The 14164-nt window shown below is 40.8% G+C and overlaps 1 protein-coding gene across 1 annotated transcript in view; it reads right to left on the reverse strand.

Annotated features, from left to right (window-relative positions):
- Nucleotides 1-492: 492 nt before the first annotated feature.
- The window catches only part of tyw1 (tRNA-yW synthesizing protein 1 homolog (S. cerevisiae)), a 49645-nt gene continuing 35973 nt past the window's right edge, over nt 493-14164 (reverse strand). The window contains exons 15-16 of the mRNA XM_070906224.1: nt 7074-7241; nt 493-714 (exon numbers count right to left, since the gene is read on the reverse strand). Of these exons, the coding sequence (XP_070762325.1) occupies nt 493-714; nt 7074-7241 (390 nt within the window). The remainder of the gene's footprint in view (nt 715-7073; nt 7242-14164) is intronic.

The following is a 14164-nucleotide window of genomic DNA, read 5'->3' on the forward strand; positions in this document are numbered from 1 at the left end:
CCCGACTGTCCCAGTGGAGGTGCAGCCTTGATGCTCTTCTCTCACTGCTCGAGTCTCTCACCGCCAAGTTAATAAACCTAGCCTAATAAACCTTCCCAAGTGCTGCCAGATGGTTACACAGATCAAAGCCACTGATATCTATAATAATGACCCCTTCAAATAAAGAGGGAAGTATGAAAGATCAATGCACATATATGAAACAAAAGAAGCACTTAAAGTAAATGTGAAGGGGAATGTCTTGAAACTTAGTGTAAAGGAATTGACTGATCTTGAGGGTCGAGCCAATACAATTAAAGATCCAACTTGAAGCAAAATGAAAAGAGGGAGAAAGAGTTAAGTTCACTTGAGAATGAGGCAGCTGTCGAGCGAAAGGAAGCTTTGAAACTCAAAGAGGATGGAAAAAGAAACATTGAACCCTACTTTCTTTAATTATTAATTCTTTTTTTTTGCTATAGATAATCATCCTACCTCTTTTTCTCTCTCTCTCATCTATCAGCATCCTGAAATGTCTTTGGTTTTGTTGCGTCGTTGGAAGCGTGTGTCTGCGGGGTCAAAACCTTGCTCGTGGGCTCCGAACAGAGCCCAGCCGGGAGTCTTGGCTATGTAGTCCAAGGCTGAGAAGCTCTGCTGTCCCCCTCTCTCCTCGTGAGCCTGGACCAACTCCTGGAAACGCTCGTAGTCGATCCACGTCCACCACTCGCCATCCACCTTGAACTGCAGGCACACACAAAGAAGGGAGAGAAACAAGGCGGTAGATGAGCGAGCAGCAGTAATCCAAGCGGTGCTTGTGGATCTACATGTGGAAACCTGCAGGCTTGGGAAAGCTATTTATTAAGACATCTGTAATGATTCCTGGAAGATTTAACAACCAAAATAAAGAAACTAAGAAAAATCTTAGAATAAAAACCATAACCAATCCAACTGGATGTGTCAGTGATTTAACACCAAGCAACAAAATGGAAAGAGGCCGGTTCAATACTGATTAATGAAATTATTTTATTTTTTTCATGAACTGATGAATTATTTGAAACACATCCACCTGCTATCATGGCCCCCAATGTTGTCTTCAATCCGTGTACTTAGTCTAATGCCAAATAAACCCAACAAACTCAATCAGAAAACAATATCATGACCTCTTCAAATTTCAAATATAAAACTGTCTTGACATGATGGGGAAATTAGATCCCTTTTTTTTTTTAAAAAGATTATTTTTTGGGCATTTTGCCTTTAATTGACAGTGACATACCAGAGAGACAGGAAAGGTGGGAGATAGAGAGGGGATGACATGCAGCAAAGGGCCGGGACTCAGCCATTGTACATGGGACACCTGCTCTACCAGGCGAAATGAGATCTTTGAAACATTTTAATCATTTCACAGCCTGAAGACAATTTAAATCGACTTTTGAAGGACCTGCACATGAACTGTAAATCAAAAGCTAATAAAGAATATCAAAGTTTATTCATACAAATGGATGCATAGCAATATGCTCAGACACAGGAATAAATGGACCACCCCTCAGAGCATATTCTGAATTTAAACAACAAACACACAGATGTGATTAAAAAGACCAACATGCTGTTAGTTTAGCCTCTTTAAATGGTTGCGGATTCACCAGCTCCACCTCATCCCCTCTCCTCACATCTCTCCTTTTATCAATCAATGCTTCCTTCTCCTTCACCCAGTTCGCCATCCATCTTACTGAAGAGAAAAGAGAGGGAAATAAATGGACAGAAGGAGATCGAGGAGCCGAAAAAAGTGTATGTGTGTGTGTTTTTATGTGTGAGAGGCACACTAACTACCGGAGAGAGAGGGAACAGCTTGAGCGTTTGACAGCGAGGAAAAAGCCTTTATAACTTTATTCTGCCTCTCTCTCCTGCTTGTTTTCCCATACCAGCACAGGGGGTGAAGAGTGTGACCTCTACTTTCCCAGCATGCAACAGTGCTCTCCAGTTGATACAATACCATGTTTCCCTTGTTGTCTGTAAAGTCGGGAAGAAACAGAGAGCAAGCAAAGTAGGTATTACACACAAACCTTTCCTCTGAAGTGTATTGCTGTTTATGGCGGCGTGTAGTAAAGTTTGATCTTTAAAATGGTCCTTGGTGACTTGTAGGTATTGTTTGGAGTTTTTGATAAGTAACTGGATGCAAAATGGAGCTAAGCTGTCACTGGGGACCACTGTTGTGCTTTAGCTCTCAGCATTTAGCATTTAAAAGCTCTTTCAGGTTCATGGCTGGTTTGACCGGACCCCCGTGTGTGTGCACTGGGGCTTGCTTCTTTGAAACTCTCAGACTTCCACCAAACTGCTTCTACTGCTGTAATTCACACAACAGGAGGGGAAAAGAGCGAGCATTACATCACTGACTTCTAGAAAAAAAATGCAACTCAAAATGACACAGAATGTACTCATGAAGGACTAACATTTATTTGCCAAGTTAAAGACTTTCCTACTGGAGACGACGGCCCACTGAGGGAGTAACGGCATTAATAGTTTGAGCGTTAGCCTTTAGATGCCCTGCGCCTGCCTCAGCCATTAGAGAAACGCTACTTGCTGTATTGCTAATGAGGCCTGAGAAAGGGGGGAAAAAATGAAAGGAGCGCCTATTGGGAGTTAATGTTTCTGGTAATGAGAAGAGATGATATTTGTTCAGCCGGCATCTCGGCAAACAATTTCAGTCTCTAAGCAACAAAGCAAAGCTGTGCTGTCTGAGACAAGAACAAGATGGCCTGTTGTTTTTATTAACAGCGTCTTTGCTGAGGATCACAGAGGACGCTGAGGACAGGTTCTTCACTGAGCACCACAGGAGGTGCCTTCATGTATGAGCACATGCCAATGAGATGTCAGTACATTCACAGACACACACAGAACTAATGGAAGACCATCACATTTTATGTCTTAAAGAAATTAAACTGCATGCTTTTTCTCCTACAGTACGGTGATCTGCTCTGTAAATTACATTTCCTATTTACATATATACATGTTTGTTTTTGTTTAGTGATGGCACACCCTGCCCTGAGCTGTTGTTGTCCAAATAAAAAGCCAATTAAATTATTTCAGACTATGAACTGTAACTCTAATTTGTTTTTCAAGCCTATGTCCTCCTCTTATCAATATGCAGGGACACATATTTCATGTTGCACCTTGGCTTGCTGAACCAGCCACAAAACCAACATCCACCCAGGAAAAGGTGTAACACATCTACACACATACACATCTGTATTCACCTGCATATCCACATGTATACAGCCTATATACCCAAACACACAAACACAACAGGTCTACTGATAGCACTGATTTGTAAGTCAACAGATCTTTCAGGAAGATTGACTCTGGGAGGTTTGTGTCTTAACTGCGCTGTTTTCATTACATCGCCCTCTGGGTGAAATGAGACTGGGATGGACTGAGGAGACTGGATGGAGAATAACAGGAAAAAAAAAAGATGAGGGAAGCAAAGGAGAGACTAAAGAGGGGAGATGAAAGAGAGAAAAGGCAAACGAGGTGTGAGTCTGTGTCCATCAATGGGAGGATCCCAGGGGGTTGAAAAGGATCCATCGCTACTGGCCCCCCTCCCCCCCTCTCTATCTCTCACACACACAGCTCTGATATGTCTTTTAAAGGACTACATCAAACAGTGATATCATCCAACTAGAAGATCTGAGGACTGACTATGCAGATGCGCGCGCACACACACACACACACACACACACACACACACACACACACAAAATGAACTGATGTTCTTTCCTGTGATGCGCTTTAAACTCTCTCTGCTGTTACGTAAGTTAACATTAAAACTTGGCAGACTTCATATTCTAGATTCTCTTCCTGCTGAGACTGTGCGGCACAGAGACATTCAGGACGCTGAAGACACTTAACAGAAAAACATCAGACTCTCCGTTCACAGGAGGAACCTAAAAATGCCTCCACTTCTCAAACTCGCCCAAAAATGAAGAGTAAGTAATTCAACACAGGTTGTCAATATAAAAAAAGAAAGTCAGCAGTATCTGTGTTAGTCAACCACAACAGTCAGGATCCCATGGTCAATTTTAATTTATTTTCATTCTGTTTTTATTTGAATCATTCAAAGTTTTTATGTTAAAGTTTTCTTTCAGTTTATGCATATATCTCTCCCACGTTATGATGAATTTCATAATAATTAAAATGTTTGCCCCCGTCTCATTTTACAATAATAACAACCTTGATACACGTTCTCCCTGGTGTGTGCACTTCTTTATCACACTTGGTACAGAACAGAAACACAACTGTATTCTCACCCTGAGAACTTGTTCAAGTCTCTATATCCATCAACATATGGATATAGACAAACACACATGCACACAGTGAGAGGAAAAAAGCATAATTGGAGGTACAATGTCTATGTGTGTGTGTTTGAAACTGAAGCCCGTCCAATCTGGTTTTTCTTGGAAAAAAAGCTTTTATAGATGCTTAAAAAGCCTCAAAAGACGCAGTGAGTGCAAAATGCTGTTCATTCTTCTCACGGTGGCTCAGCCAGAGCTATTAGTTAACATGCAGATAGATCCTGCTTCAGAGCATCAAGCACTAATACCGCAGTCTGCGTGACTGAAAGCAGGAAGCAAAAAGAGATGAAGAGAATGAGTGTTCGAGTGTGTATATTAAGAAATACTGACAGTTGTAGGCGAGGAGGTGCAAATGAAATAAGGTGTCTAAAGCAGTTGCACAAATGGACACCGTTTGTCCTGGACATGGGGGGGGGGGGGGGGGGGGGGGGGGGTGAACAGAGGAAGGTGGAAATCAATTCAGTGAAATATTGATTGTGTCCTTGCTGGTGCGTAAGAAACAGAGGGAATTAAGTGAACAACTGGCAAACACCTTTTTGTCTCAGGCGAGTGTGTGTGTGTGTCATCACCGATGGTGATGATGATGATGTTCAGTCTGGAGCAAAATTCCGACCGATGGACCATCATCGTCATCCCTAGAGACATTGCCTTTATAAATCGTAGAGTCATGCATCATAAACTTTAAAAACTTGATTTGTGCTACTGTACACATTTCCAGTTTCCTCATTTTTAAGCACAAGCATCGTTAGTCAATTTTTTTTACTTGCAACATATATCTATTTAATAAACATTCAACACCAAATCAATGTATTTTTGTTGTCAAAATATTATATATATATACAGTGCTTAACACATTTATTAGACAACCTGTCATAAAAATGAGAAAACACAAATATTTTAGAAATCTGTGAAAAACTTGTTTCAAACTAAAAATTGTATTGTTATTTATTAGGCAAATAACAAACTGGAACAACTAAATAGTCCTTATTCACATATATTAACCAAAAATCTTAATATTTTGTACGACCTCCTTTGGCCCTGATAACAGCTTGCATTCTTGCAACCACAAAACAAATTTTTCTGTTCAGGAATGCAAGTAAATAACTGTCATTTGGCATCTCAATCAAAAAATAATAATGTGCTTTACTATTTTTTTCTGCTTTTTTGTAAAACAGTACATTTGAGAATTCAAGGATAACAACAATAATTATATTTTAGCATTAAAGATATCATTTTGATTAAAGAGCTTGGTTTGCACATACTGGTGGATTAACCATTACAGAAACAGGAAATATTTTGGTAATCAGCAATACTGTTACTGTTAATACTAATTTAGGGCAGCGGTGGCAAACACCTTACACTGGGTGGTGGTCTAATAAATTTGTTAAGCACTGTATATATATTCCCTCATATGACACCTGCATGCACAATTTCCCCCCGGGGATCAATCAAGTATTTCTGATTCTGATGCAACTTCATAAAATTTGTGCTGCAATCATCCAGTTTGAACTAGAGCTTGATCTTGAATTACAGAAGCAAAACACTACTGAACTGTGGTTCCTTATGAGTTTAAACCAGTAATTGTTTCGCTTCTCAGAAAGGTAACTTGTGCAGCATTTCATGGTGTTGTAGAAAACTTCATCGTGTGCCTTCTTCTCTCTCCTGTTATCCCTCCAGACCTTGAGGGCCCAGAAAGAGTCTACAGGCACCACTGAAGTAAATAAATCTGTAAGCAGTCCCATGAAAACAAAGGAACATTGGGAGTTTGGGTCCTTAAATAAACTGTGATAACACACTGAGCACACCGTTTATGTATGTTTATAGGGAGGCGTGGGTGCCTAGCTGGCTGCTCTGTCAGAGAAAGTCAAGGCAGCAATTAATCATCATTCATTAATTATTGACGGACAGTTGCCCTGGCAGAACCCACCACTGACTGATACTTTCTGGGGCGGGTGAGCCAGAATAAACCACTCTGATGGTTGCATATTTTGAAGGGAAGGCAGACAGGAGACTAAATTATATAAATAATAAGCCTAAATCAAAACACCAATTTAGTGTTACTAGGAACCTGCAGTGAGTTTCTGAGCTGTCTGGAAAACTACTTTGAATAAAAATGGAGATAAAGGATGTGTGTGTTTGTGTCTGAAAAGAACTGCTGCAGAATCACAACAGATGCAAAGAGTATCACCAGTCACACATTATTCATTATTATGTGTGAAGGGAGGCTAATGCAGTATCCACTGTCTGGGTCCACTGATAGCTAACAGCAGTAGATGAAATTCCTTCCATGGCCCATAACGTGTTTTCTAAATTTATATATTTTTTGTTTGAATGAATGAGCCAAATTTGACGTAGCAAACGTACCTGAAAACAGGATCACCACAGCTTATCATCAAACAAAGAAAAAGGCACATAATCTGGAGCAAAGTATGGGTATTCCTTTAGAGTTTGTCTACTGAACTTAACACAATCACTGACAGAAATGACTGCAAGGGTATCACTTGTAAGCAACATTAATTACATCAAATGCTTAAGCCCTGAGGCTGCAACTAACGGTTATTTTCACTATCGATTAATGTGCTGATTTTTTTCTCGCTTAATAGAGGACTAAGCTAATAGTAAAATAGTCACTTTTGAGAAGCTCAGTTTAAAGATGGTGCAATAGCTAAAATCTGAGGGCTCCCCATGTTAAACTGGTACAGGCTGCAGATATGGTATGTTAAGTTCTGTATGACTCTGAAGCCGAGTTCTTACCTTGGTGTGTGCGATGAGCAAACAGTTGGAGTGCTCGTGTTCACAGGCGATCTCATACTGAGGCAACATGTCAGCCAGCTGCTGGACGAAGGCGACCACTTCCTGGTGCCAGGGGACGTTAGCCATGGTCAGACTGCTGGCAGAGCTTTCCCCACAGTACGTCACTCCCTGCAAACACATAGGCACACGATCAGAAACACAGCACAGAAAAGACGGGGCCTTACAATTTGTTACCCTATAGACGAGCAAACTCTGAAAGTACAAACCTCCTTCTATATACTTCAGCAAAACGGGTCTTTGTCTCCACACAAAGCCCTGATCTGTACTGGCTTTTTGCGGCTGATAACATCATATATAACATAGCTACTTGGGTGATAAATCTAAAAATGACATACCGATATATATTCATTTTATTTAGTATAATTTTTACATAAAAACTTTTTCCAAGAAACCCTTGAATCACGTTTAAAGAATTAAAGAATACCAACAACATTCAAATGTTTTCAGATAAAGTGCTCAATTTACAACCCTCAGCTAGTAACACACGTGATCACTGGACACCACCTGATCATGGGCTGCTGTGTTGTTTAGACAGAGCATCAGTCAAAGTTATCTGAAATCTAGAAACCTGACAAATGATGGAGTCTGCTGTTGTTTTTACTTTTAGCTGGGCTATACTCTGTATGTTTCAGACGACTTTAAGGGAAGTCAGACAATTGGCTTCTGACAAATAGATTGTTGATTTGAATCCCAGACTGCCACACACAATCTACCCACGTAAAGAAAATGAGATGGTCTCCTCGTGTATTTCCTTCTTTCAGCAGCATCATTAAAGCGATTGACAACTGGTGAATGACATTTCATTTAGTGAGCCTTGTGACTCATTTGTGACACTCAAGTTTCTCAATCTAGTATAGATAGAAGATAAAGGCACTAATATATAAGAATTACTTTAAACTTCTATTTGATATCATCATGGCCTGCATTGTGTGCAGATGCACTGTGTCACTGGTGTATTACAAATTGAGGTGTTTATAGTTCACACACACAGTTTTGGCACCAGGCAGCATTAACTCTTAATTGTTTCAAGGTGCCAGAGCGCCAGAAATTAATTCAAGACTTAAACGTTTCTTGGATTACTGTTATTCTACCTGGTCAGTGGTGAAGTACTAACAGTGCTTAGGAAAAACTAACTCCTGCGAAGCTATTTAGGGGTTCATATTATGAACAAACTAACAAACTAAAAAGTTTTGGTGACTCATCATCTGGCGTCATTGGTACTTGGCACTGTGACAGCAAGTCATACTGCACTTCACTGCTCTTGAAGGCTTGGTGATGGTGGTGGTGAAAGCATGGTGATTATTTGGGCTGCAATCTGACGTAACCTGCCATAAATAATTATGGAAGACTAGAAACAGGCAGAAACGAGGCTTCCCGTACTATAGACTGATTGGGTGAAAGGTTGACAGATTAGCAGATGAAACGCAAGAATTTGCTCATTGAAATCATCAGATCATGTGACCAAAATAATTCAAGTAATGGAATAAAAGAGCTACCTCTACTTTCTCTACTAAACTCTACTAAATCTTTGGTTGTCTGGAATGTATGACTGACAAAAACGCTTCATACACAGAAACAACTGCTGATTATCACCAGTAAAACTTGAGAGCTAACATATAATTTCCCATTCAGTGGGGGAGAGGAATGGAGTAGAAAGTGAAAAACCATCTGGCCTTGGCCACAAAAATCAATCAAAACAGCAGGCAGGACGCTGAGTGTTTTCTGATCAATACTGGAAAATCTGTACTGTGATTACAAGTGATGGGGAGGGAGAGGCACAGAGAGGACAACAACAGCTCCCTGGCAAAGACAAACTATTAACAAGTTGGGGTGAGAGCAGAAAGGTGTGACGGAGCCATGACGGAGCATCTTTGATTCCCATTTCGTATGAATCGAAGGAATCTGCAGCAGGCTCCAAATCAGCGCCCTCAGATACAAGACCTGCATCAGCAACCAGATTCATTTTTGTAGCTGGGTCTTCACATAGATTCAAGAGTGTTTGGACTTCTAAATTCCTGAAAAATCATATAGGTCATGTTGTTGTGTAGTCCAATGTTTATTGCTTTTCATCGTCAAGCTGCCACCATAGTCCAAGGCAATTAACCCGGATTGACCTGTGTGTTTATAAATTGCTCTCATTGGCGGACATCTTGAATTACACGCCGAAAATGTTGTAGATGTAGCAGATACAACTTATTTCAAATCTGCAGAAGTTGCATGCGTTTCATTTTTCAGTATTTCTGTGAGCATCAACTTTTAATCAGCCTCTGAGTCTCCTAAACCTGGAAGGAGAAACAAGGGAGAGAGAAAGAGAGCAGAGCAGCACAGAGGGAGGAGATCAGGGGAGTAATTAAGACTTCAGGAGTGTTTAGAGCAATAATAAATCAAATGTGGGCTGAGGACACACACTTATTTGGAACAGCGCTATATGATACCAGAAAATGGTTCTTACAGATGCATCACAGCATTTTTGTCATTAACGTTTAGGTAACAGTGTGCCTTTACAAACACAGCTGAAAGATGATCCCTGACACTTTTTAACCAAAAATACCACACCAACTGTGTTTCAACCAAACTAGCAGCGGGAAAGGACGTTTTTAAGAATTACACTGAAGTGTGCATGTATAATGCTATTTGCAATAGGGTTAGTTTAGTTAGGTTTCCAACTGCAGTGCCAAAGTCATACACGAGTACATTGTTGTGTTTGGGATTCTTAGTTACACTGTGCTACCACATTCCTTTGGTGCAAACATGCTGAATTTAAATCAGTCAAAGTTGTTTTACTCGCTTCAACATTTACCAAGTTTCAATCTTTATGCACACAAATGCATATGTGCACACACCACCTGTCAGTGTGCTGTAATAGAGCCAAGGCAGCAGCTGTGCTACTGTAATTCTCTGATCTGTTGGCCAGGAACACTGTCTGATCCTCACCCAGGTATCTCATGGAAGAAAAACAAGAGTAACCCGTCTGTGTCTCCTTTCTGTATAATCGCCAAAGACGGCAGCAAACAAAAAGCTCTGTACTGTAAATGTAAAGATATCTGCATAAGCCCATTGTTCGAACCAGCCTCTGCTGTACAGCTTTACGCCTCACGTACTGTATCATATTCCTGTGATGACTCGCTACTCTCAGAAACTTGAGAGCCACAATTATTTGAATAACATTTCTTAAATATTCTGGTTGTATGTCCAGAGAAAACCATAACTGGACAGGGCTATGAGAGTTGGTAAGAACAGCCGAGAAGACTCACTGAGCAGATTTACTGTGCAACTTTCTATCATTGAAGATTTAATATTCAGTATGAATTTTAAATTATTTTCATTAACATTAAGTGGTGCTAAATTATGAAAATCTCAATTGGTTAAAACTGTTTTACATTGTGTAGTTAGAGGCGATGAAAAAGCCCCTGTGGGGTTCCCACCTCTCTCTGAGCACTATTCTGACTTGTACAAATAATCTCTTTGACTTTGAACTCTGGGAAGATTAACAGTTCTGACAACTGAAAAATATGAAATGCCCAGGAAAGATGAAATACCAGATGTTTCACCATTTCACAGGAGCCAGACATCAAAATTACACCAATCTGAACGCTGAGGCCAATGTCCTAAATCCTAAAGGCAGAATTTATACCCATGAAAGAAGTGGTTTGTCTAAGGAAACAGAAAACTCACTCCTTTGGGGTATTAACTTGCTTTTCTCTGTGGCAGACTACACAAGAAACATTCTTACAACTGATCTCTTTCTCCCATTGGCCCAGCTATTTCGAGAGTGCCATTCACATCTATTCAAGTCTGTCCACTCAGAAGCCGTAGGGGATCTCTGCCTCCAGTTGTGAACTGCAGCCATTTCTTCAGTAATCTAACCACATACGTCTTGTAGGGCTGCTTGTGAATTCAGCGCACAAAGAAAAGTAATACAAACAGAAAGTGAAACGAATCTTCAGTGGTTGAATTTGGAGAGAGAGAAAAGGGTGCGGCTGGGGGCAAGGCAGGGCAGGGGCGCTGGACAGAATTGATGAGGGACCTTGGTGTTATCAGCCTTGCCTGGAGGCCCGCTGAATAAAGATCAACTATCCAGGACTCAGTATAAATCACAAGGAAAGGGCCAGGCAGGAGGACGGAGGAGGGGGGTGAATGAACTGTATCATTGAGGAAGTTATGAGAGTGTGTGGGGGGGGGGAGAATGAGAGCCCTGTTCACGAATAATTCCTGTCTTTCGTCTTTAATGGAAATCATAAATGCTGATCCTCATGGCCCCCCTCATGTGTGCAACATACAGCCGTTTGCTCTTGCCCAAGTCCTACTCTCTCTCAGTGATCCATTTCCTTCCTGGGCAAGTGAGGGACCAGTGGCAGGTAAGTGGTATTGATGCTATGCTGAAATAATAAATCACACTGAACAACAATTGGACAGTGGATGGTAAATTGCACAGGCAGAATGTGTAGCGCCATATAAGATGATGGACTAATAATGAATGGGTCAATAACAAAGATCGTGCTGCAGGTGACGGTGGACACACACACACACACACACACACACACACACACACACACACACACACACCGATGCAATACATCATTTTACAGATCCAGACTTCATCTTGATCAAATGCTTGCACAACACTTGTGTGTCTATGAATATATATATACGTATATATATATAGTGAAAATCTCAAATATTTTCACATAATGGAAAATAATCACAAAGCTTGAGGATTCGGAAACATTTAAAAACACGCAAAGTTAGGACATGTAAAATGAAGAAGAAATATTTTGATTCTGCACTATTTTTAGGTCAGCAATCAAATTTAAGCAAATTTGTGGCATTGACCAACTTAACTCCTTCGTACAAAAGGTCAGATTTCCATTGAAGCATGCGTTCAGGTGACACTCAGGTGAATTTGATCGGAGGCTCGTTCAATTAACTCAGCTTGCAGCCAGTGTTCACCTGTTATAAATATGGCTGTGCCTCAAGTTTCCAGCAGATCATTGCTTACTAAGTAGCATTGTGATAGTGGGAAACAGTGTCAAAGTCAAATGGTTATTCTGAGCAAAGAGGGGCTTTCTCAGTGTCAAATCATGGCTAGACTAAAAGGTTTCTAAGGGGGCAGTATCCAAACCACACTCAGGCAGACCAAGAGTGACCACACCATCAGATCAATACATGAAGCTTAGTTCCCTGATAGATAAAAAAAAAAGCAACTTCATCACAGATACAGAATTTGCTAGATAAAGAACGCAAGACTCCAATCAGCAAAAGTACTGTCAAAAGAAGGCTGTCTTGTAGTGGTCTCAGAGGACAAGCAGCAGTTTCTAAACCACTTCTCAGGAGGGGAAACAACGCCAAACACTTGGGGTGGGCTAAGAAATACTAGCATTTTACTGTGGATGGTGAAATGTCCTATTTACTGATGATTCCAAGTTTGAGATTTATGGCAGTAACAGAAGGGTGTATTTAAGGAGAGGAATGGGAGAGAGAATGATACCGCAGTGTATCAAACCAACCAACAGTGTCGCTGCAAATCAATAGAAAGTTATTCTGAGTGATCGCCATTATAGTTCAATGAAACATTTCAATCCTAACAGGAAAGGTCTCTTCCAGGAGGGCTCACTAAATAGTTTCCTGAGAGTGAAAATAATCTCAATCATGGGCTATGGCCTTTGCAGCCATCAGATCTCAACCCAATTAAAAACCTATGGGAGATTTTGGTATTCATCCCTCCAGTAGACTTCCAGAGACTGGGAGAATCTATGCTAAGGAGAACTGAAGCCCCTCTGGTGGTCCAAGACCTTACTAAGACAAATTATGTTTCCTTTTATTTGTTAAGTTAAGAGAAAGTTAAGTTAAGTTAAGTTAAGTTAAGAGAAAAAAAACACTCAACATTGTGAAATGCCCCAAAAAAACTATTTACCATTAAAACAATATTATTAGTAGTAAAGCTGTTCCACAGATATGGTGCTAATGGTCTCCCATCAGTCAGCAGTGAGAGTTAACTTTCGAGCTGGTGACTGATGGAGCAACTCACTCTATCATACCGCCACCAGTTCATCCTGGGACGCACTAATTACTGGGCTTATGATGCTGAAGTCGATAGCTTGTCCAAAGCTCAGCAGGCAGAGGGGCTGTTCAGTAAAAGACGATTTACCGCTGAAGGGCAGGAGAAAGGGAAGTGGGGGGCATAGAGATAAGAGAGAGACAGAGGAGATTATTATAGAAATGAAAGACAAGAAAGAGATGAGAAACAGAGAGAGAGTTGACCCTGACAGTGATCCTTTACCTGCGCCAGTGAGACTGGTTAAATAATTGATTGTCAGGATTAGGGAAAGCTTGCCCTGTGATTTTCACTGTTCTGAAGGTCAGACTTTAAGGCAATGAAACGCTTAATACAATTCTTAAAGACATGTCTGTGGACGTGATAGCGTCACAACCGTGCAAGATCAAGTCACGAAACTTTACAGGTGTGTAGTTGAGATCAAAATGAACTCAGAGTTCGATGCTCAGTGTGGTCCGAGCAAAAACGCCGTAAGTAGGGACTTTACACCGCTGGCCCACATTCGTTTGTATCCCAGTACGTTAGTATGTGGGTGTGGTCTGACCCATGAGTACTGAGTACTCATGTAATAATGAAGTAATGACTACTTCAAAATCAACATGTGGACGGGTGCGAGAGCAGGTGCAACCCCATCGCAAGATGGTCTCTAGTTATTATAATTGTTGTTTAATCTATTGATCGACAACAGAGGTGTCCATGTGGTGTTCATAGGGTTAGGGTTAGTTAGGTTAGAGTTTTTGAATGCTTACTGGTACCCATCTTACTTCCCTCCAGGAAAATGATAAGAATTGATGTGAAATTGTGAGTGGGGCTGAATTATATTAACATCTCAGTTCCTGTGTAAAGACTGTACTCACCACACAGCCACATTTGATGGGTATCCCTGATTAACTGTCCAACCCAATGCTCCCTGCTGTCTTGTTAGTGTTGTGCTCTCTCTGATATAGTGAAATGCCGTGGTGGATCAATACATACC

The sequence above is a fragment of the Enoplosus armatus genome, chromosome 5 (assembly GCF_043641665.1).
Source record: "Enoplosus armatus isolate fEnoArm2 chromosome 5, fEnoArm2.hap1, whole genome shotgun sequence".
Lineage (NCBI taxonomy): Eukaryota > Metazoa > Chordata > Actinopteri > Centrarchiformes > Enoplosidae > Enoplosus > Enoplosus armatus.